General features: G+C 35.6%; 1 protein-coding gene across 43 annotated transcripts in view; it reads right to left on the reverse strand.

Annotated features, from left to right (window-relative positions):
- The window catches only part of CLASP2 (cytoplasmic linker associated protein 2), a 139,636-nt gene that overhangs the window by 7,086 nt on the left and 107,126 nt on the right, over positions 1-25,424 (reverse strand). For 10 of the 43 annotated variants that reach the window (XM_071735925.1, XM_071735923.1, XM_071735921.1 and 7 more), the window contains 14 exons: positions 24,523-24,585; positions 23,744-23,850; positions 21,625-21,648; positions 20,909-21,153; positions 20,200-20,263; positions 15,373-15,536; positions 14,087-14,165; positions 13,894-13,944; positions 9,533-9,676; positions 5,525-5,668; positions 4,976-5,082; positions 4,026-4,179; positions 3,115-3,343; positions 186-379 (listed from right to left, as the gene is read on the reverse strand). In XM_071735925.1, the coding sequence (XP_071592026.1) occupies positions 186-379; positions 3,115-3,343; positions 4,026-4,179; positions 4,976-5,082; positions 5,525-5,668; positions 9,533-9,676; positions 13,894-13,944; positions 14,087-14,165; positions 15,373-15,536; positions 20,200-20,263; positions 20,909-21,153; positions 21,625-21,648; positions 23,744-23,850; positions 24,523-24,585 (1,769 nt within the window). The remainder of the gene's footprint in view (positions 1-185; positions 380-3,114; positions 3,344-4,025; positions 4,180-4,975; positions 5,083-5,524; positions 5,669-9,532; positions 9,677-13,893; positions 13,945-14,086; positions 14,166-15,372; positions 15,537-20,199; positions 20,264-20,908; positions 21,154-21,624; positions 21,649-23,743; positions 23,851-24,522; positions 24,586-25,424) is intronic. The other 33 variants (XM_071735949.1, XM_071735936.1, XM_071735957.1 and 30 more) reach the window with 12 other exon arrangements.

The following is a 25,424-nucleotide window of genomic DNA, read 5'->3' on the forward strand; positions in this document are numbered from 1 at the left end:
TGAGAAGGTAAGTATTACTGATGCCCTTGTCACTACAAGGGCATTCAGATTTGATGACATTTTTTCTATTACCATAGATTTTTTTTTCCAAAAACAGGAATTTGTGCCCTTCCTACAACTGGTACAAAGTTCAAAGACAGGGAAAGTAATCTCCTAACATTCATATGGGATGACTCTGAACTTACCTCTTTATCACCAAGTGTTTCAAGCAGCAACAGTAGTATTGTTTTGAAGTGCTCATCCCAAACACCAAAAGATTCTTCTTGAGTTAACTTCATGAGCTCATACAAGGCAGCCTTTCTTTCCTCAACTCTCTCATTATGGTTTGATAGCTCTTTCAGTAACTCTGCAACCAGATCAGAATGGTCCATAGGAGGCTCTGTCAAAAAGTAATACAGAAACACAGTTCTCAGATCACTGCAAAGAAATTAGTACCTGCTGTACAACTGAGGGGTATTTTCTAGGATGGCTATGACCCTTCTTCCATCCAAGATGATAAAGTTGTCTTTTCTCTGTTACTGTTACAGAACTGCTTAGACTTTTGTAAGCTGTGGTTCCCACAGCAATAGGTAGGTTGTTAACACAAACAGGAAAAAGAAATGCACAAGAATGGTGTTTGGTACAAAACAGCTGAAATAGAAGCAAACCAAGGCTGTTAGTCCAACAGAAATTCCAGACCACAGTCATTCCGAGATGGGGGTGGAGTTTAGTTTTGGTTAGAGAAGATTTCATGATGATGGAAAAACACAGTAGTAATACTGCAGAGATCTGCAAACAGTGAAGAAAAATTCAGTATCCATTTGTTGCATTTATTCCATCATCAAGATGCATTTAACTTTTAAGACCTGATAGCTTCCATCTTTGCACGAAGACTTTTGGATAAATTAAGAGAAACCCTTTTTTTTTTAAAAAAAAAAAAAAAGTATAAGCATGGAATAAAATGCAGAAGTTCTTGCATTGCGTCTCTCTTAAAACTATTCAATTTATTAACACATGAAATTCTCCTTAACAAATTTATTAGGTCATATACTGAGAAACCTCCGCCTCTGAACATCTTATATCACACTGTAAATTACCAAGGTAAATTTACAAAGGTAAATTACCAGTACAAAGGAACAAGCAAAAGCCAAATACCACATTATCATGTATCTTAAAATCACACAGCAGTTGCCTTAAAAATCACACTGTTTTTCTATGATTCTTACTTGCATTCTATTTTTTACTATTAGCAATAATCAGGGTCACCTGAGAGCAGAAGTTTTCTTCTCCAGGCATCCTCCTGCCTCTATATTAATCAAAGCTTTGCAGGCTTTCTAAACTGATCACTAATGTCTGCCTAAAGGAGAGACTGAAACTGCATTTGGTGAGGTGTAGTAAGTACAGATGAGCAGAAGAGAATTGTTCTCACAGAAACAAGATCACTACTTTTATTACCAGAACTACTTCACTTTCTCTACCAAACTGTGAGGATTACAGCTATAGTAAAACCCTACTATGGGGAGTGTATAATAACACATAATTAATAGAACTACCCATCTCTGTTTTAATAAGGGTAAAGAGAGAAGTTAGCAGCCACATCCATGCAGAAACAGAGAGGAAAGATCTTTTAGTGGAGGAAAAGGCTGGAATTCCTGAAAAACACGAAGACAACTAAGAGGGACACTCCCTCACAGCCTGCATTTTCTATTCCTCTGTATGACTTAGAACCCAGTGTTTCACTTTCAAACATTCTCCAAGTAAGATAAGTGACACAAATGACAGAACACAGGTAACTAAAAACTAACAATGAACAAAGGAATTAATGCAAGCACTTTGTTAAGATCAGTTAAAAAGGGGATATAAATAATGCATTGCACTACTCCTCCACACAAAGACTGAATGAGAATGCTTCCCTCCAGCCAGTCATGAGTTTTCACATAACCAGAACATGCTGGCACAGCACAAATTTCTTTTAGTTTAATGCAATATCCAGAAATACATCGTCAGAAGGTATGAAGAGGCTTATCCCATGTAACAACAGGATCCCTGTAATACAGAAACTGAAGCATAAACTGGATCTGTGTGTGAAAGACAAAGGTATTTAAATTGTTGACATTAATATGGCATGCTTTGTAATAATTTGCATCTCTTGTAATCAACAAGATGATAGTTTGCCATTAGCCTCCTCACTAAATAGAAAACAAAGAGAAATGTACTTTACTTGGCTTTGTTTCTAATTAAATGTAAACTTAGAGCCAACTTGTAGACTAGCTGAATAAAACCGGTCAGAAAACACCTTTGTTTTTCAACAGCTCCTGTAACACATCTTTGCTTGATGACAACAGAAGAGGGAAAATTCATTTGTCACTCACTATTAAGGAATTTGTTTACTTGAAACCTGACTTCAATCTATAACTGAACATGAATTATCAACAATAATGAATACTGGATTATGAAAACCACCTACTACTTTAAAAATAATGACAGTAGTGGTATTTTGGAACTTTGCCAACATTTAGATATTAAAAATTACCTGAAGATACACTGAGAATTATTAAAAAGAAGTTCCTGAAGCCTACAGAACAACAGCCCAAGCTCCTAGATTTACACAGGCTAAATGAACTACTACCTTCCTGGTATAAGCTGGTTTTGTGGGATTTTTGGTGTTTTTTTTTTTTTTTTTTTAAAGGAATGTTTGATCAACAGAAAACGACAATGTCATGTTTCAAACACAAACACATTACTAACAAAATACTTAATCTTTCACCTAATTCCCAAACTGGTTCGATCCTGTTTTACTTCCTTGCTGTAAACCTTTTTTTTTCTTTTAAATTTCCATCATAAAGGAATCTCTGATGAGTAGATTTAAAGTGACAATACTGCTACAGGATATGCTACTAGAAGTATACAATACATTTCAGTATTTATCTCATATTTACCCGTAATCTCTATAAATACCAAGTACACCACCAATGTCACTCAAAAGGATTAATAAAGAAGAAACTAATTTGAAATACAATATTTATCAACACCTCTCAAAGGGGTGGCACTGGTGATTATAAATTCAGAAGCTGAGCTAAAAGATGGAAAACCTCACCATTTTTCTCCTAGTACAGAATGCAATCTGAAACTTACCATCAGGAAACTGCTCTGCATCATCATCAAACATGGCTTCTTTCAAAGCAGATTTATTAAATGAACTGATACCATCAGAATAATTATATGGGTTATAATCTCGTGCACGTGGTGAAGAGTGGGGAGGCATTGTGTTGAGTAATGATGTTTTGTTATCAAGAGCTGTTCGGCCTGTATCACTCACACCACTTCCTGCTCGTAAGTCTACAATTCCAGAAGCACTGCAGATCTGCAAGAGAAGAAATATCATATAAGCATGGGAAATACACACTTGCCCTGTTCAATTAACTGCATTACTAATTCATCTATCTAGCAAAAATTTACACATTTCAGAAATTTCAAACTAGCCTTCAAGTAACTCCTTTTAGAAACAGCTCCCTAAACTTTGCTTTCCTTTAAAAAAAGGGAAGGTGTACATATTAAAAAAAAATTAACGAACTAGAAACAGCTGTCAGTATATTATCTCAAAAGCTTGATGCTAAGCAATTGAAAACATGTCGAAGGGCAAGCTCAACAAATGTGGAAGCCAAAGTTCTAGAGAAACAGATGTTTCAAACACTCTGTGTACCACTGAAAAGCCCACAGGTTCTGTACAGAATAAAATAAAACCTTTGGAAAAAGATATTAAGGCACAGAACTCTCAAAATTGAACTCCAGATGTTTTGCAAGATAATCTATTTTTAAATTACTAACATTAATACAAGCAAACAGCTAGTGCTACTTAGAATTAGTATTCACATTTCCAAAATACGGCTAAAGACTAGGAACATATTTTTGTAAAGCTTTAAAGTAATTTGGGACAAAAGACCCATTTCAGAAGTCCTCTACTCAGAAAGATGATTTTCATCTCTAACAAATCAGTCATTGGCTTGGTTTGCTGATACTGAAGTGCAGAGAGTTTAACCACTCACCGAATCGCCATCATCTTTTTTGGAATCTCTCTTTACAGGCTCATTCATATCTTCCTGACTACGAAAACTGAAATTCTGAATTGCTTCAGTCACTCCACGAAGAGAGCTATAAATATCTTCTGAATTCATATTTTCAGTGTCATAGTCAAATGCACTGTGGGCCACGAAGAAAGGCATAGGAATTAAGATGGATTTCTTTTGTGACTACTTGTTTTTGAATCATAAAATCACAGAACTGCTTTGGTTAGAAAAGACCTTTAACACCATCAAGTACATTCATTAATCCAACTCTACCAATTTCGGTACTAAAACATGTTCCTCAACTACAGAGCCTCAAGAAATATTAATAAAATTATTCCTTTTCTTGAAACACACCAAGGAATTAAGCTGGCCTTCCATGTAACAAAAACCATGTTATGATACACCTTATTAAGAGTACAGCCACAGCACTGGGAGAATCTAGCTAAGGGAAGAGCAGCATTTAGTAATAGCATCTGCCTGAAGAAACAAACTTCCTTTGTTCTGTTTTACTCTTACAAACATAAAACAACTGGGATTTTTGTATTATTCTCTCTTTCTGAAAAAAGTTCCAAAGCAGGGAGGACTGATAAAACTCAGCAGTTTACACAGGAAGTTGACTGCTAAAAGCAAAATTAGGAAGACCACTTCACTAGCAACAGTGGTACCACAAATTAAAGACCAGAGTACTTATGAACTATTACTTTTATATCCTCCCCACTATTAAGCCAGGTTTGACCTAGCTGACCTTTTCTAGTATTTGCTAGCAATGAACAATTCCATTCCTTCTCCTGCTAATCCATTTGCACTCCCTCCTCAAGACATACAGCCCTTCCCACCTCAGGCCAGTCCAGGGACTGCCAGACCCTTCCAGCAGGCAAGATGTACCCAAGCCTTAGAGGCAGAACTGTAGCAACACCAGCCCACATTACCTTGGTGACAGGGTGTTCTGTGATGTATTGGTTGGGGACGTGAGGGGACTTGACCAGCTTGCTGGGGAGCGTGGAGTAGGTCTTGTTAAGGGACTTCCCATTGTTCCCTAGAGGAGAAGAAGTGAGAAGATATGCTCCAGTAGGACTTCAGCTTCCCTTTTAACTTATTATTGTATTTGTTTTCTGGTGCTCAGAAACATTTAAAAAGCTTCTACTTAATTTCTTGGATCGACCAACCAATTACTAGAAACTTCAATCGGGTATAAATTTGGAATAAGTAAAATATAAATTATAAACACACACATATATATATAAAAAAAAAAAAACATTAAAATTTAAGTCACTTGAAAGCAACATATATTTTGAAAGTATTCTCTGTAGGAAAAAGAGGTATTCCATAGAGATACTTGCTACTAAGACAGATTTCCACATACAGCTTGGGTTACTTCTCCTCCTCTACCAACCATCTTGCTCTCACAAATAACTGCTGAAATGGACTTAAATTCAAAACAATAGCTTCAGAAAGAATAATAAGACAGGTGTAGATACCTGACCACTGTTGCCTGCATTCCGGAGATGATTATGGAGAAGCTTTGTGGCTCCATCCTGAAATGTTTTTGGTAAAGCACCCAATAGCATTGTAAACTCTGGAGTGTTGAGTTCAAAAAGGGAAATCAGCACTGACTGTGCAGCCTAGAAAAAGAAAATACAGATGGAAGACAGTAACTTTTCTGATGTAATTTTATCAGCAAGAGATGCTACAATAAACAGTAATCACAAAACATGAGATAAGTCTTGATCAAGCTTGAATGTGCACAAAACCACTTCACATTTGCTGGTAAACTGGAAGTTCAGATATTGAGAAATACAGGCACTCCTTAAACCATTTTAATAAGCAGTCTTTCAAAAATGTGCTTCTCAACCTCCCTGGCCCCAGATCCCTACTAACTAAAGAAAGCAGTAAAGGAATTCACCAAATGGCTTTTAAGAAGTTTGGCAAGCTGAACAAACTTGGAGAGGAATGGAACACACCGGCCAGGAACAAGCCAGCAATTCCTTCTCCTGAGTTCTTCAAGTGGTAACTACAGATGATGTGTAATCAACACACTAGCTTGAAAAGGAACACTTATCACTTTAGAAATTAAAAAAAAAACCCACAACAACAGACATTCTAATTTGGAATTAGTCTTGATTTTGAGTTGTGATCACAGCACTTGACATTCTGTATAACTTAAGTCTACAATCAAGCTGGTTAGTTAACCTCTCCCCACCCCCTTCCTACCTTGCTTCCTTAAAAAGACTGGCAAACATCATGAGGAATAATTTAGCTGACTACATATCCTAAAGATGAAAACTGTTAATTACTACTGTTTGTAGTCTACTAAATGTCACTTCCCACACCCTCTGTTTTAATAGTTCATCTTGAACATCATCCTCATTTTAAAGCATGTTTCAATATTTATTTTAAAATAAATCAAACCCCAGAGCTCTCTTCTGACAAAGCTATACAGTAAGTGACACAATGCTTGGGTTCCCTCTAGAAGAGGGATGGGTGGCTGCATGACTTGGTAATGTTTGTACAGTTTCATGAATATTCACTGGATAGTCCAACAAAGCTGCCAACATAGCAACTGAACTAACACATACAATGAAGGGCTAGGGCTAGAGACAGAGTTCTCCAGAGGTGTTTAATAGTTTCTTTGTAGTACAAAACTCTGATTCTACAATCAATCAACTATGTCAAGTTGATACAGCTCACCACCAAAGTCTGCCATGCACTGGAGAGAACCAGTGCCTTGTGCTATACAGAATGATAGGCAGCTTTCTTAAGCAGCAATATACTTAAAGCAAGTAGTTTAGAAAATTCTTTCAGGCATTTTATTTCCCTCTTTTGCTTCCAGAGCAATGAACTGTAGCATTTTTTAATTAAAAGTGGAAAGCCAAGGCATGAGCCCACATACCAGCATACACTCAGTACTAGAAGTTCAATGACAAAAATACCAGCACGTCACATTGCCACAAATTATCTTTGCTCACCCACGACTGGCTGTTTTCTTTAACTTTATTCCCTTCTCCCTCTGATACCCTCCCCTTCAAGTCAAACACCCTGGATTCCCTCTAGGATAAGTCTTTTATGTTTCTCTTTTCCTTGTTACTTCCTACAGTCAGTCTTTTAACGGAAACTAACACAAAGCAAATAAAAACCAAATCCATCAACTGAGCAAAGGCTTAGGAATGACCACCTTCCTTTTTCTGTCCTGTTATCCATGTGTTCACACCATAATACTGTGTGTTTAAGCTGTCAATAAAATAACACAACAGATACTCTAGGATCAAATCAAGAAAGAAAATGATCCCATCATGTCTGCACAAAATGAAGCTCATATCAAACCTGATATTGCCTCACAGAAGGCTTTCAACTCTGCATGTATCTATTTTCTCTCTTCCTTGACAAAAAAAAAAATAAATTGCATTTTAGAGTATTTGGAGGTTTTTCTTCTCAGAATAAGTCTGAAGGAGAGCTTATTTAAGTCCATTCATTGAGATAACACCTTTAAAAATTTGCACTAAAGATCTGAAATATTTTGTGGGGTTTTGTTTTTTGGTTTTTTTGTTGTTCTTAGAAGTATAAGAAGATTCTAGTTCTTTCCTGAAGAATTCTAATCTTAGAAGAAAGCTCTGAAGCACAGAATTTTACCTTTCAGAGAGAATTCCCATGTCACGGAACTGTACTAAGAGTGCCCAACTTCAAACAATTAAAATGAAGGATTTTTAATAATACTTAGTACTCAAAATGTTTTCATTAAAAAACCCAACATACACTCATCAATTACACAAAAATACACTTGGCAGAAACTTTTATACATCATACAAAATGCTGCAAGCTTATTAAAATAAAGAAAATTTGAAAAGCTTGTGACTGTAGGCTGTGATGCCTGGTAAGACATTTAAAACATAGAATGTTTTAAACCATCAGAATAACTTTTGACTACTTATTGCTGATATTTTATTTTCAAGAGTTATTAAAGGCTTTTGGCAGTTAGTTGCCTCCAACAATTGTGTTATGGAACGAAAAAATTAAATGAGCAAACTTCATGTAATTAAGGTGTTCCAGATGATAAAACTCACTGGCAATTCTTTCCACTGTTCAGTTACTTATTGACATAAAAATGCTTATTAGAGATATGAACCATGAGATAAGACAGCTTGCCACGTGTCTCAGCACTAAAACTTTACTGATTTAGAAGATAATGCTACTTGAATTCTTCTGTTTTATGGTCTTACATATGTCACTAGAATATGGTACCAGGCAAGAAAAGACCATAGGATATAATCTATTATTGCTTTCTCCTACTCATGAAGTTATGTAAGAAGTGAACAACAGAAACATTATCTCCAGTACAAACTCTCCTACGTTTTAAAATTACATATTACATACATTGCACATATCAAGGACATCACATTGCACACTTTGAGATACCTCCCACTATTTTCTCTAAATTCTTACACAAAACATCCCTCCTAAAGAAGGGAAGTTTTGGCACTCTTTCCAGAAACGAGGAAGTTGCCAGAACTCAAACCTAATTTAAAAAAACCAAAGGAAATGTAAAATAAATTATCTGTTGCAACTCTTCAAACTGTAGATATAAGCAGAGAAAAAGAAACAGAGGAGTTAGTTTGTGTTGAAGATGCTTGCACTTATGATGACTCATAAGGTCAGAAAGTTTATTTAGCACTCAGAAGCTTCTGATAATGGCAGCTAAGAGAGAATGGCTGGTGGCAATCAGAACAATTCCACCAAACTGCAAAAAAATTTCCAAATTTTTGCTCTAATTGGAAGGTCTATTTAGAAATCCTTTATAAAGAATGCATTAGTGCATTTCTCATGGTTATTCTGAATCCCCTGTACCTCTGTGTAGCTCTCAAATAACCAACATTAATTTTCACTTCACAACAGTTATATGGAAATTGGAGTTTTGCACTGGAACTGCAGCAGTACAAGAACAATAGTAAAGCACAAACATTTTTGTCAAAGTGTTATTCTCCTATTTTCCTATTTTTGAGTTAAACATAAAGGATGCAAGAAAATCAAAGTGAGACTGAATTGAGTTTGCTACCAAACTTAGCATTCTTGCTGCAAATGTGCTATTAGTATCAGACGTGCCCATGAAGTAATGGCAAAAATGTATAGAAAATGTCCACTGCAGAGATTTTAATGCCAGATAGTGCTTGAAACAAAGTTATCCCTAGTATTATGGAAGATAATTTCAATTTATTAACACATACAGAAACAGCCCTAATGGTGACTTTCAAGACGTGTTAATTTGAAATTTTTTCTTAAATGCATAATTTTTGGCAAAGTTTCAGTCTGTCTCTTCTAACACTTCATACAGCAAAATTAGGTATGCTGGCAGAGAGGGACATAAAAGTATTTTTCTCTTAAGAAAGACTAAGTTCATTTTTAAATTTTTTGTTTGTTTAGTCAAGAAATACTTGTTTAATTTGCCAGGATGCTTGGAATATACTGCAGCTGTAAGCACATATTAACCAACATACCTTCCTAACATCTGAGCTTTTAGGTTCTGTAGTCCAGGTGATGATTCGAGACACTGCTAATCTGGTTTCACTTGAATTTACAAAATCTCCTGGATCCATTTGTTGTGCCAGAGTCTCTATGTATTTAAGGATTGCAACTTTAACCTGCAAAGAGAAATAGAGTCAGGTGGACAATAAAAATGGTGGGCTGCAAGAACAAGTATGCTCACAGAATACTGTTAATTCCCTAGAATAAAGGTTTTTTTTTCCCAATTAAACTAAACATCTTTCCAGTATTGATGCAAAACTCAATGCAATAAGAACATTTACAAATAGATATAATATTTCAAGATGAGAGTTCTTCCACAGAAATTAAAATATTAACAGAAATCCTAGATTTCACTGGTAGAAGCTAAAAGATGCACAAATCACTGCATATGCAAGAGCTTATATTTAACAAAAAGAAAACCAAAGCACTCAGAACAGTTAGGAATATTCAGGATTTAAAGTAATTATTCAGAATTATTAGGAACTTTTTTCGAGTACTAAATTAAAAATTATCACCTGATCAACCAATACTAAGTTCCTATTGGTTCCTACCATGTAGTTAACACCCAGCATTCTTTTATAAAACACCAGAGTTGAACAGTTCCTATCTTTGGGGATAGGCCACATGAATCTTCCCATGAAACAGAAAAAATGTACGGAGCATAATTTCTACAAAAGACTTAGAAGGGGTCCCATGCACACCTTTACTTTAAAGATATTTAGAAGACAGTGATGTGGATTTACCAGGAGATTAAAAAAGATGCTTTATTCCATATAATTTATTTGGTGACCATTTTCCTACTCCACTAACTCCCTGTATTCCTTACGCAGAACCTGCTCTGTACATCCCAGACTGCAGCCTCTCTCTAGCATCTCCAGAACTAAACCACTAACACAGCTCTGGGCAAAGGGCTATTACACCTGTAAATCCTTGAAACATTTCTCCTGAACTCCTGCTGCCCCAGAGATTTGTCATGCCACCCGTCAGCAAAAGTAGTGAACATTTATTTGGGCCAGCTAGTTGATTTTGCAGCTTTTATTCATATTAGTAATTATAGTGAACCAGAAATATCTACCAGGAGGGAGACACCTATGTCCATCATATGCAGAAAGAAAAAGACTTCTGGGTGTATTTTTAATTGTTCCTGGTTTGCAGTACAACTATTCTGAGCAAAGCTTTTTATAAGTTTCCTTCAGTCATGAAAACTTGTAAGCTATTGAATACAGTAAGTGATGCACATATAAGTGATGGCTGACACAATTAATACTTCATTTTCACAGCAGCTCTTAAAGCTCAACTTCTCTAAGGTTGTACAAGCAACAGCTGGAAGCCTCCATCTTATGCAGACCAACTGATACAGTAAACCTCACACTATTTGGTATGCTCTTTCCAAGGAAAAAACCTGCAGTAAAAAAACTTAAGCTATTATTATGGACAAAAAACCCCAACCTGAAGTTAACTCTGTAACAGCAGCACATCCACTTACAATTTTTTTGAGTCATTATTTCCAGTAAGTAGGTACAAAGAAATAAAAAGTCTAACATACTCATCTTCAATATTTAACCTCTCCAAGAGAATATAAGCAATTTATGACTGCAATGAAAACAGCTCCAGGAATTCTTACAATGAATATTTACCATTAATGAGGCCACACTCTATGAAGTTGTATAATAATGTCTTGACTGTCTGTGCTCTTTTAGGCTGCATTTATTGTACTTTTGATGGACTATAAACAATGAGATATTTTTCCTGCACAGTATATAACACAGACATTTTGTTTAAAAATAGCCCTGCTGTAGTAAGTGAGCTGAAATATAGCTCAAGCCACAATTAGCACTATTACTCACAAACAAAAAAGAAAGATAAGATGTAAATGGAACCAAGTGCTTCATAAACATCTTTCACAGATAATAAAATGACAAATTCTGGCACAAAATATATGCAACTACCTCCAGAGACTCAGGAAATACTGCAAGGATGCTACACAGTCAGTGCCAGAGGGCAAATCATTTTCCTGTCCTGTCAAAAATTTGAGATTTACAGAGTTTCATTTGCTTCATGAAGTAAGAAAAGAAACATTTCATGTAACAAGAAAAAAAAAAAGGAAAAAAAAGAAAAAAGCAAGGAATGTAGAGAAGCTGCCTTATTTTAACAATAAAAATTCCATCTCTTACCATGCTTTCTTTGGATGCTAGAGACACTACTTTGCCTTACTCAGTTTGAACACAAGCAATCATGCAAACTGACTTTGAGATTGCCACATCCCTGTTGTCTGTGCCTATGTTACTGGATTCATAGTAGAGACTGCCTCTGCCATTATTTAACCAAATGACTAAAATACACATTAAACATGATTTTTTAATGGCTCTCTTATCTACGAATCTGTGTTATTGGCTGGTGGGCTTTTTGATTCCTTTGTCAACAAATCAGTATTTCCCAAGGAAAGAAGGGTTCAGAATCTTGTAATGAACTCTGGTCACTGTGCTTAAACCAATTCCTCACTGAGTGTGAGCCATTTGATAGTCAACCTGAGAAAATCAAAGTGATGGTTTGAAGTGCACTTCAGGAAAACACCCATCCTTTGAAAAGGTATGTTCTGCACCTGTGAAAATAAGCTTAATAGATTATATCCTGTCTAGAAAATTTGACTCCCGTGCCTTTCCATACATACATTTGACCAAAATAGATTCATGCCTCTGCTACCTTTCCATTGAAACTGTGTTTCAGCAATACACCACACTGTGTGTAAAATTGTAGCAAAAGAGACTAAGAGAGGCACAGCATAAGACACTGCTGCACCCTCCATTGACTTGATCAGTAGAATTACTTTTTTTTTTTTTTTCCTTAATGGTCCTACAACTGACTGGCTATCCAAATCCACCCCTGTGGCCACTCCAAAATCTTGACTTTTATTGTCCAAGACTTAGTTGTATTTGTAAGTACAAGAATGACAATGACAGCTTACTCTAAAGTATCATGATTATTTAGTACTACCACATGAAAAGAAAAACAGAGGGAAAGGTCATTTGTAGAATGGAATCCACCTACAGAGAAAATTTATGATCTTTCACCCCTTCTTATATCTGTCCATCTTTAAGGATGCTAAAAAACCTTCCTATGATTTTTCCCATCACAGTTTCTCATCATAACTAGCCCAACTCTGCAATAAAATAATAAGTTCTCAGAGTAAGAACAAAAGATGAAGATTTAAAGAATGGAGTAGTGCTCAAGGATTATCAATCAGTCCAAAATGTCTTAACTTAGTCTCAACTCAGCCTAAGTAGAAGTCCACTTTTGTTTCAGATATACATTCCAAACTTTGTAACATGACCAGTACCACTCTACTACTGCATGGAAAAAAAGAACACTTAAACCACCAAATTCACCTTCCTGGGGCAGAAACTGAAGTAAACCAAAACCAAGCCGAATTTGTTTGAAAGATTTATACAAACAAATAAACTGACTTTCACTACCTCATTTGCTGTCTTCAATAAATGACCTGTTAAGCAGCAATGGTCAGTTTATCAACTGTCCTCAAAAGTGAAAAAATTTTTTCATACATTTTTTTATATTGTAGATGAAAAAAGGCATATTTATCTGACTTCAGGGTCAACATAAAATAAATCCTATTCTTGTGCAGTATCAAATGATCTAAATATTTCATAGAGAAGAAAATGCCTGTTATCATATGCTTGTTATTTCCCCATTTACACCACCTGTAAATCTGCTTAGGATTGGATTTGATGCATTTATCCTAAAATTTATCCTAAAATCAACTCTCTTTGGAACCACAAATGTACTACAGAATATATTTTTACTTTAGTTACACTGGCAGATCTGTGGACTATGTACTACAGACTCTTAAGCAAAAAATGCATGCAATTACAAAGCTACACACTGCTTACAGAAAAGTGTACCACAAAGGGAGATAGTTTTTAACACATTAACTCAAGTTCATATCAACATTAAAATAATTTAGATTAATTCAAGACCTATCAGGCTGAACACAGAAAAAAATATATATGAACTAAGAAAATGCAACTGGGAAATCACAAACACAAAATTAGAAAAGACTTGATAGAGTGAGTTTGCATAACCAGCTTGATGTTAGGCGGCCACATTTTTGTTGCTCATTTTTACTGTGCTGTGGTTTTATTAGATCTCTCTTGCAGCAAATATTTTCATACCAGTGTTTAAAATTGAACTTCTGCATGCTTCAAATTTCTCGCAAAGGTTAGTAGCAGCATACAAATGCATTCAAATAAAAATTATTGAAAACACTGTAAGAGTTTGACATAGGGTTAAGAATAAAGACAATAATTCAGACAAAAACCTTGGAGCTCCAAAAAGAGCGAAGCTGGTCCTGTAGTGCTGGCTTGACTGTCTGAAAGTTTACAAAAACAAAATCCACTAATTGAAAACCTTTTTTTTTTCTTTTTTTAACAAAACAACATTTCAAATTTTAAGACAAGTAAATATCTATCAACGAAGATGTTTGTTTGCAATGCAAGCCTCAAAATTCTTACCTTCAAGCTAGGTGTTTGGGTCTGGTCGACAGTAAATCTCATTAAAATACTGAACTGGAGGTCATTTGGAAAAGATTCCCTGTAAAACAAACATAACAAATTTCATTAAGTTACATGAAAATTTCTTTTAATACCTGTACTTTTAAAAGAAAAAAAAATCTAATGTTTTGTTAATTATGTAACTGACTTTCAGAAACATTCACCTAGCATGTAAAGGACAAGATTTAGACCACTTAAGACAGAAAATGGAAGATGAGAAGATCAAGTCTAACCATCAGCCCTCCACTGCTGTAACCACTACACCATCTCCCAAAGCACCATGTCTGCCTGTTTTTTGAACACCCCCAGGGACAGAGACTCCACCACCTCCCCAGACAGCGTGTTCCAATGCTTCCCCACTCTTTTGGAGAAGAAATTTTTCCCAATATCCAATCTGAACCTCCCCTGGTGCAACTTGACCCTCTTTCCTCTTGTCCTATTGCTCATCACTAGGGATGAAGAGGCCAACAACCTCACTACAACCTCCACTCAGGTATCTGTAGAGAGCAATAAGGTCTCTCCTTGGCTTCCTCTTCTCCAGGTAGAACAACCCAAGCTCCCTCAGCCTCTCCTCATAAGACCTGTTCTCCAAACCCCTAAAATCAGCCTAGCTGCCCTTCTCTGTACCCTCTCCAACATCTCTATGTCCCTCCTATACTATGGAGCCCAAACCTGCACAAAGTACTCGAGGTGGGGCTTCACTGAGGCCTCCCAGCCCCTGCAACTCTACTTAAAAATTTAGCTTCCATTAAGAAATAAAACTGGTGAGGGATGGGCAGCTTTGATGTACCTGAGAATCACATAGGATGATTTTGGAATCAGACTATTACTGAAGTTTGGGGAGAATGTCCTTAAAAGTCCTTAAAAGCCTGCTGACACTGAGAGATGTAATCTGCACAGTATTTTTATATCAAGATAAAGATGTTCAAACACAAGTACTGCATCACTGAATGCAAGGCAAGACTGCAAACATACGTAGCCCAGGTGCCCATTGTGGGATCAGGTAAGTAGTATCATAGAAATTGTTCAGCATCAGGGACTCAAACCCTTTCAACCAGGAGTCACTTAGGGACCCAAAGTGCTTAGGCAGCCATGTTTAGTGAAGTTTCACAGTCTTGTTATTAGCTCTGTGTTTTTCCAAGGATTTCATAGCACAGAAACCACTCGAACACTTGAAAACACCATGTGGGTTGGGATTATTTCTTTTTAGTGTTGTCCTTTTTAAGGTATTTTTAAGAACTCGTTACCTTGTGACATCAAGTGCCTTCTGAACTTTTGCTTGTACAGACCCAAGCAAATCAGCACCCATTTTTTTCAACAGCTGTGTCAGCAGTACAAACAGCCAGTCCTGCAGATCTTCTTTGTGAACCTGGATGAAGTCTACCAGTGTCTCCAAAAACATACTGAACACCTAAAAGGCAGAAGAAGATGGAAAGAGGGTAGGATGGGGCGAAAGAGGAAACAACACTGACGTATGCTGAACTTACAAACAAAGAAGAAAGCAGTAAGGGAATCAGAGGCAGAGAAAGGCAGTGTTTTTGCAGCCAAGCAGGAAAAAAGAACAAAAAAAGAAAAAAAAGAAATCTGTCTTGCTTTTTCATTGGATTTTGATACAAGAGTACACTGGAAATGTTAGCTCACTTCTGTAGAAGTTTGACAATTAGGTATTCCATGCAGTTTCATCAAGAAAGGAAATGCTTACTGTGATGGCTGGCGCAACCTCAATTTTTTTCAGTAAAACTTAATTTTTTACCCTTTCAAGCTTTATCATTAACTTGATTTGACATACTCCTTGTAGACTAAAAAAAACCTAGTTTCGCTCTACAACAAAAAAAGCTGCTACAATTCTTTCACAAAATATTCATTGTAAATATCTGCATTACTAAATGCTGCAAAAATAATGGAAACTGTCCAATTCCATTACAAGAAATAGTTGTGGAACAGAACAATATTCTCCTGTTTTCAAAGGTATTCAAATACAAAATTATTCACTAGAGTTGGGAAAATAGGTATGATGAATTACAGAGTGGAAGTTGTTTAAAACACCGAAGTACTTTTCAAAAACATGCTATCAATTGTGTTCTTTTCAACAAATACTGTCAAACACAATAAATACAAATAATGTTGAAAAGACAGGATTCAGAAAACAAAAAAAAAAGTGTATTTTTGTATTTACAGTAACCTCAGCACTCAGACCAGGACAAAGGGCTTGCTGGAGGGAAAAGGTAAGGCAGGGCATGACAAATCAGTAACACTTTAAAAAGCCTTTTTAGTATCTCACTAATTTTATGGTTTTTTCAAGGCTAAAATCAGTAAGGCAAAAATAAAAAATTCAATTTAAGACCAAAATCAAATTTTTCAAGACTAAATTCAAGAGTAAAATCTGGATATAATTGCTCTATACTGGTGTGGCCCAGGGGAATTTTCCCGTTTCTCTGTAAAGAATAATGGGTGTTTGGGCTGAACATGCTACCTTCACAGCTGATAAGAACTCTCCAGCTCCAGCACATAGCTGGGTAGAGAAGCAAAAGCATTGCTAAAATGCAAAGAGGGCTGGAGAGATATTGCCTCCTGAGTTTTTCTTCCATAGGTACAACACCATAGGTACAACGTTGTAAATAGCTGCTGCAGAGGAAGGGCTGGAACCCCACATCCTCCTGCAGCTGACCTGGAAAGTTGCAAGGCCAAATTCTGCTGATGTCTGTGAGGGTGAATGATCTCAAACTATGATCAGACCTCACATGGCTGCAGAAACCAGTCCACAGAAATGGATTTCCTGCCAACAGCACTCATCAGTACAGAGCATCTGGCGCATGCTGTTCCGTGCATTCGTCACTGAGGTAACAAGAGCTCTTTTCATGTTGATAATGAGGCAAAGGCAAACAAATGCACATCATGAAGTGAAAGCATACATACAGGTATCTTCAAAAGTGCCTCAAAACATAGATCAGAAATTAAATTCAGGTTCTTTCAGGATCTAACAAAGATCAGGGAGAATCTTCATAACAGACATCTCAAATACTGGAAAGCCAGGTTAGAAACAAAACAATACTAATCCTACACAACATGAAGTCCAACAGGATGAGCTACTTTAATAAAATTCCCTTTTGGGGCAAACTACATGGAAAACTTTAAAAAAAAAATGTAAAAAAAAATAAAATTATTTCTAACTCCTCTGCTATATGCCAAGATTTTTCTTAAGTCTAAGGTTTAACCCTCCCAGTAGCGGGAAGATATCTTCATGGGATTGGAAATGTCTTCTGCATTGGGCTGAATTGAAACAAAACAGCACTTTGTGGATGCATAACTAGTGGGCTCAACTATAAGACTTAAACAAAAGCAAACAAAAAAGTACTTTCTGTATTGTAATATAACATTCTTTGGCTTTCACAGCCCTAAAATAAGGGGAAAATATACTGGACTTAGACAAACAAACAAAAAAAAATTCAGGAACTATGACAGTTACACTGACAATCTTACAATGGTACCAAAACCCCTTCAAATTAAACTATACAGCTCAGCAGAACTTAAAAACTGTACCTGTTCCTTCGAGTTTGGAGACACTGACAATCACATCTTTTTTGTTCATACGGGCAAGCTAAACAAGATGGTTTCAACTTCTTATTTAATGCACTAATACAGCCTCGTTATGGTACTTGAAACACGCGAAGTGTTTTAAATTGGAAGCATTATGAAGTGAATTATGAATTTACTCTGGCAAAAGTATTCTGAAGACCTGGTGCCAATGTTTTACCTCTTAAAACCACACACACTGAGGACTCAATTTTGTTTTCAACTTTGGTTTGAACGTCTGGAGAACACTCAAGAAAGTTGAGTCTTTTTGGTGTATTTAAAAAATTACAAATCATACCATTTTGTCGTAGGCATGAAGAATTTAAGAAGGCTGTGAAAGCATTTAAGGCAAAGGATGAATTTGGAATGGAAAATGGAACTAAACTATGTTGAACTATGTATGTAGCTCCTGTAATTTTTGCAGTTCCCCTTTTTATGGTGTGAATTAAAATTCTGAAACCAAGCATCTGAAGTTTGAGTCTGTAATACTTTGACAGTGGAAAAAAAAAATAGATATGAAAATAATTGTACATGATCCACCTGCAAAGTGAATTTGTTCAGATGTGCCAACCACCACAATATGAAGCAGGAATGCATAACCAAACAACGTCAGTTTATTAGTAGCTAAAGCACATCTTGAAACTTTACCACAGAGTTGACATAATTGTATACAGCATTTTAAGATTGCAAAAGGCTTGACACTGCATGAACTCTTTTGGGGAAGAAAAGTAGAGAAAAAGGATTAATTGCACATCCATGCAAGTAAGGTTAGGCTTCCAACGAATATTGAACCAACTTACTCTCTAAAGAGAGTTCCAACACAGGGGACAGCATGCAAAATGAAACAAAAACAAAAAAACAAAAAAACAAAACAACAAAAAAGGGAAAAAGATAAAAACACACAAATTAGTGGCCATCAATACAAAGTTCCTGTATGGAATATTAAAACAAAATAAAACAAAAAAGGTATTTCAAAACTTTTAGGATAAATTTAGTAATTCTATTGGGATATCCAATGTATTTTAAAACTAAGCACTTGGCATATCCTTCAAATCATTCTCCCATTTTCTCCTCCAAATGATATTACTCTCTTTTAGTAAGCACTTCCCTGCATCCTGCTATCATGTTAAAGTAAACTTAAAAAAAAAAAAAAGTGATGACAATATTTTGTACACACACTTGAAAAGAGCCTACAGATGAATTCTGTGTAACCATGTATGTGTGATAAAAATTCACAGTTGATGAACTCTTACAGGATCCTCATGATAATACATTGATGACTATTAATAATTCTGCAACACTAGAAAGCAGGCAAGGCTCCAGTGACTGCAACAGGTGAGCCCCGTGTGCTGTAACACAGGCCACATCTCTGAAATCAAAGCCACATTATTTTATGACAGAATGTCCAGTAAAAAGAACAGAACAATCAACTAGCAGTATTCAATATAACATTTCTAATTAATGAAAAGATACAAAGCTTTTCTGACACCTACAACTAAATTTTGGAGTATTTTCATTATCCTTCCCTAACTCCCCCACTAGAAAAAGAAAAATCCAGGCGAGTTCTGATATATGCATGGCTGCAATATTAATTAACACAGGAACAAGCAAAACCAAACCATTGAAAATGTTGTCATTACTCCATTTGGAAACTAGTAATATTTCAACATTTAATTTTTTTCCTCTCCTCTGACTTAACTATTCCTTTATTGTACTCTTTCTCCTTAATTGCTTGGTTTTAGTCTTCTCAATTTCTGCTATATATTAGCAACCTGAATACCATGCTGCTTTGTGCAATACAAGTTTCTTGCTCCTACAAAAATTGCAAGAATACTCCCAAGCAGAGTAACTCAGTTAAAAAGATTTTAACAGACTTAGAAAACAGAAGGATTTTTTTCCCTGTTACATCATCCATACTGGGTCATCACATAGATAGAAGTGAATAAAACATCTCATTGTCTTTTATAACCAAACATAGCCTTGACCATATTTCTTGAATACTAACAATGATGTAAAAAGTCACAGCTGCCAGCCCTAGCTATGAAATTTGACAAAGACATCATAAGATATGGTAACACAAAAAGTATAGTTCATAAAATTCATTGTGTACAATTTAGAGCACTTTCTTTATAATTTAAGATACTGCACCAGAGACTTTAGTTTCTGAGAGAAAAACTCAAACTACTCATGTTAAGTGGCCTCTATAAACAACACAGGTTCCTAAAAATTCTTACAAATTTAGAGCACAAACTGCTGAATTACTTCAATGAGTGTTAAGAGTAAACTAACCCTTATTTCAATTATCCTGTGAAAAAGGTGGAAAATTATCTTGTTCAAAATTGCAAACCAAATTCATTGAAATCTGCTATTATTAAGTACTTGTAGAATACGGTCAAGAGCTATTTTTTACATGTGCAAATACCACTGGCATATTTTACAACAGCTGACTAATGACACTTGTTTTCAAATGTTTACTACAAGTAAGAAAAATCTAAGCATACCTTACTGTGAGGATCAGCAAACATTCTTGTGAAGATTTCACACAACCTTTTCAGTTCAACACGACTGTGAAAGTAACAATACATTAGTCAACTCCTCTGCTAGTACTACTGGAACAGTAATGCAGACCAATCAGTGAAATCAACTGTAAATATTGAATCAAATAATCTTGTAAACAAGGTAGAAAAAAAAAGCATTTTAAGACCGAAATATAAAATTTAATGAATTTTGTTTAAAACAAGACTTTCAACCTAGAAACGTCTATTCAAACTAATGCATGTATTAAACCACTCCCAACTATATATAGTGACAGATCAGATAAAAGGTATTCTTAGTAGCTACTGCTTGGTAGCTACTAAGTAGCTACTTAATAACTGTTGTTATTAAAATAACAACAATCAAAATAAATAAAGGCCTTCCATAAATACTAGATGCCAGCATTTTAGGAATATCTTATTGCAAAAAACTCTCTTGATTTAAGATTGAGTTTGTTTCTTAAACTGTGGTCTTTTAACAGATCATATACATCAGCAGCCAGAACTGACAACAGTTTCCCTCATTCCTTCTCCCATCTTACTCTCACAGACACACACCTTTCTTTTCCTTCTCCCCAAATTTCCATATTCTTTAAAACATAAGCCTCCTCTCCTACTTCCCTCACCTCACTTCAACTCTGAAATAAAATGCTTTTCTGTTAACAAGTCTTCTTACCTTAAAGTTCTCTGGTTCTTTAATAAATTTTGCAGGCCTAGAAGGCCTTCTTTTCTCTCTGACCAGTTGGTGCTGGCACAACGATTTAGGACTTCAGCCACGTCTTCTGTCTGTCTCATGTACGTGGGAATGCTTCCATTCCTAGAGCTATAGGACCTTTCTGAACAGGCACTTGATGCATCACTGTTGGCATCATCATCTGAGTACATCCCATAGGACTCGTATCTTCGTCGCACAGGCTTCTTCTAGGGTACAGAAATACCCTACATTACTACTGATTTTCAAAGATACTCTGTACCTACCCATGATCAGTAGAAAGATAAACAGTTCAAATAATTAGTGTCATCCCTACTCCCTGTTGTGACAAATGGCTTCAACTGTTGAACAGGTCAGAACAAGTTCATAAAAAGAACAAATAAAAAGAATATAAATAAAAAGATATGGCTTGTATCGTATTCCAAATGTAAAGCAAAGCAAACAAGAGAAGACATACGTTGGATGAAATGTTCAACTTAAAGTTTACTTGTAAAAATCCATAAAATCGTGTTATATGGTGACAGACTGTATTTAAATGAGTTATTTCACGTAACTTTATATGTTACAGAATACAAGAACCAGGTCCAACCCCACATATTCTGTCATTTTAACTTACTTTGTATCAGGTATGTTAATAGCAACACATAAAACTATTGAAGAAGGAAAAATGGTTTCTATACCTTAGTCCGTATGTCTCCTAAGAGCTGTTAGCAGTAAATTATTGAAAAGAAACAGAAATTGAGAACAAGAAGACAAGACACACCAGCATTGTGACTATTAAACTACCTGCCACTGGAAAATATATAATCTTAGTGTGAATTTTGTTCTTAGCACTCTGTACTTGGTTAGCATATCATGCATTGCCAAAAAGTAGCTTGCTAAACTTCTCTTTCCAGACAAGTATTACTTATCATCTGCTGGCTGGTCACAAAGAATTTTCTGTCAAAATCTTTGTGTCTAACACAATGATATTTCAGCACAAAAACTTGACACATGTAGTCAGTTGCTGAGACCTTCATTTAAACTTTATTTTCCCATTGGTTTCTCCATCTCTGTTAAACTTCATCTGAATACCTACATTCTGCAATAATTACTTTAACAAGCCAATGTACTACACAAAAATTCATTACATTATGCAAACCCCAAATTACCTAAAACCAAAATCAAGCCAACAAAACACCACACACAGGAAAAAAATCCCAACAAATACTTATCTTAAAGGAAAAGCTGACACTTCTGCAGAATAACTCTGCCATTGAAACTTTGGAATTTAAGATAGTAGTTAAAAAACTGGTTTCATTACACACTCAAAGCAGCAGTAGTGTGACTGCTTTCCCCTTAATTACCATTTGCAGAGGGTTCTCATTTTGGACTGTGCAATAACTTGAAGGATATCACAATACAACCCAACCAATACATCCTAAAGTAATAGAGCTTACTGTCAACACAATGAGCATACACATACGTAACAGACTAAAGGAAGGGAGCAATCATAGACATGAGGATTTAAAAAACGAATCACATAAGTTAAAAACTTAGCTGCCAAAGATCAACCTATTGTTTCGTTTCATTCATCTTAGACTAGATGTTAGAAAATAGTCCTATGGTTTAAGCAATATTATTACTGGCTGAACACTTTTCATGCTGTAACAACAATAATATAATCCAGAATATTTACTATTTTTACGTCTGTTAGGACTTTACATTCTGCCTTTCAAAACCACCATTCTGAGGAAGGGCTTCAGTCTAGGATAAAACAAAAGGGGTATTCATAACCCGATTTCCATTTAAACTGACCCATTTGTACAGAATCACCTGTACATTTGAAGCATGGCAGGCAAGCACTACTACACTACAATAGTAAATGCTGCTGTTCTTGATCCTTCTTTGTAATCACAAAGTCTATCCAAAATATAGATTTGACTTCTAACATTTCTAGAAGAATGCTGCTACATCAGATTCAGGCACTACAAAACAGTTTCTGTGAACAAACTCTTGCTTCCACAAAGCAGGAGAAACTCAGATCTCAAGAGTAGAAACACATGGAAGCATGAGTTTCTCCTCAATTTACATTCTCCACTACATACTTAGCCCAGATAAATTTGAATAAGCTATACAGCAGCTAAAAGTAATATGGTAATTTTCATGTAGCATCTGTGTGGATACATCTACATAAGCACAGACTTTCGAATTATAGCCAGAAACTTTTCCTGTTTCACAGACTGCTTTTCTATTGAACCCTACTCCTGGACTGACTTCCAGTTTACTAACTTGCATTTCCCATCAATGTTGAAAACTTTTTGCGAGTTTACAATATCGGGAAGGGCAAAAAGCATTCAATCTCACCATAACCTCTCAGTCAAGATTTCACAGATACTTTGATTTTTGTGCCAGTGAAGGAACATTACTTTTAATACTGTCTTTTTGGCACATTAGATTAAGCAAGAAGTCAATAAATTCCTACACTAAAACATTATGGTTGTCATTTTTTTCCCTTTGAAATTTTGTTTCTATCCAGACATATGTGGCATTTGTAGTTTTCTTCTAATGCTCCAAATAGTATTTTTGTTAAAACAAGTAGTAAAAAAACTCTTAGTGCATTCTAAGAAAAAATAAAAGGTAACTATAAATAACGAGATGCGAACAGTATGCAACACCTATCTGACCCACAGTGCCAGTATTTTAAATTAATCAAAGATTCCAGCTTGCAGATGTCAGAATAGACAGGTTTTTTTAATGTATAGATACTGAACATTGTAAAAGTCTGTATCCAACACAAGATCAGCAAGAGATTCTTACCAATGCATCTGCTACTGCCTCTTCCACATCAGAGCCCGTGTTCAGAACCCGCATAGCACTAACTGATGATGATAATCTACTTGACTGACTAATACCAAAGCCGGTCCCTGTTACAAAAACAACAAAAATCAATATAAAGAATTTAGTCAGAATAGAAACGTGGGACATAAATACCACATTCACTTAAAAAACCCAAGCAGAAGAAAAGTGTTTGCTTAATGTTTCATTATGTAGTGGCTAAAATACTGTTATTTTCATTCTGAAGTCTTTAGTAGTGCAGCGAAAAGAAGTTAAGCAAAAAACTGGCTATACATGAACATTCTATTCTGGTATCACAGAAAAAAAAATCACTACAAAACAATGGTTTTCACTGAAAGAACTTATCCTTATTTTTAAAATTAATGTCTTCTTCAATTTGGGTTTTTGTTTTCATTTAAAAAGAAAGCAAATACAATATGAAGGCCATTGACAACGCTGATGAGAAAACTACATGCATAAAGAATGTTCTACAAATACTGAAAAATGGAAACTAAAAAAATGTTCTTCAACTAAAAATAAAATTATTATTGTTAAGGAGGAAATGGATTAACGTTGGAAGGTGTGGGTGGAGACAATCTACCAACATAAACACATCTATCTGGACTACTAAAACCACAAAACTGAAATTAATATAAACAATGATTTTTGAAACTGAACTATGAGAATAACCAAGTGGGTGGGGAAAAAAAAATAATCCAGGATGACTGCACAGATGACAGCAAAGTGTACTCATCCTTCACCTGTAGCTCCATAAACATCAGGAGCGTAGAGGGCACCAGTGGATCTGGAGTGATGTCTGGAAGCTGCAATAACAGGATTATATAAACCCTATCTATTACCACGGAATCAAAGTGCTGCAAAAGTTGCTTAGATGAACAAGAAATTATTTATTTAAAAGACCGAGCTTTAGCACGAGAAACAGTATTATACGGAAGGAAAAATTTCAGAGAAATTCTTTGATTGTATAGGATATGATTACAGAATTATCTACACCAGACATTTCATGCATGATTTCTTTTTTAATTTAAAAGATTAAGAGCAGATTAAATGCAGGTATGTTCAAGTTTAAAGGAGGAAAAAATGCATAGACACACACACACACACACACACAGAGCCATTAGAAATATCTAGCAAGTTCCACTTCGGGTCTTCTGTTGTAGAGTTAACTCAATTCTGCACATGCCAGTTAGAGTCAGAGCTTGTATACCAAACATTACCTGCAAAAAGTGACTACTGCACTAACTTAGTGTTAGCAGATGACAATTTCTATAAACTTCTTGCCTATGTGGAGATGATTCAGTCTCAGTTAAACCTCACCACTATCCAGATGACAGTCAAAATTATTACAGTCAAAAACAATTTAATGCAATTAATGTATCACACATTTGTGTCGTTTTCTTCAAAGAAATAAAATATGAAATTGAAACATTTATGCTAGCTACTGTAACTCATCAGGATTCTTTAAGTTATGGTAAGCGGGAACCAAAGATTCTCAAGGAATTTTGAAAAGAAGGGAGCACCCTCTGTCTTCTGGTACTTTGCAGAACTGATCTTTCATTGATTCCAAAGAAGCTGGCTCACCATTGCCCTGATATTTTCTTTCTTAAGCCAAGTAATTTTATATTTCATGTGTTTTTAAATA

The sequence above is a fragment of the Heliangelus exortis genome, chromosome 2, assembly GCF_036169615.1.
Source record: "Heliangelus exortis chromosome 2, bHelExo1.hap1, whole genome shotgun sequence".
Lineage (NCBI taxonomy): Eukaryota > Metazoa > Chordata > Aves > Apodiformes > Trochilidae > Heliangelus > Heliangelus exortis.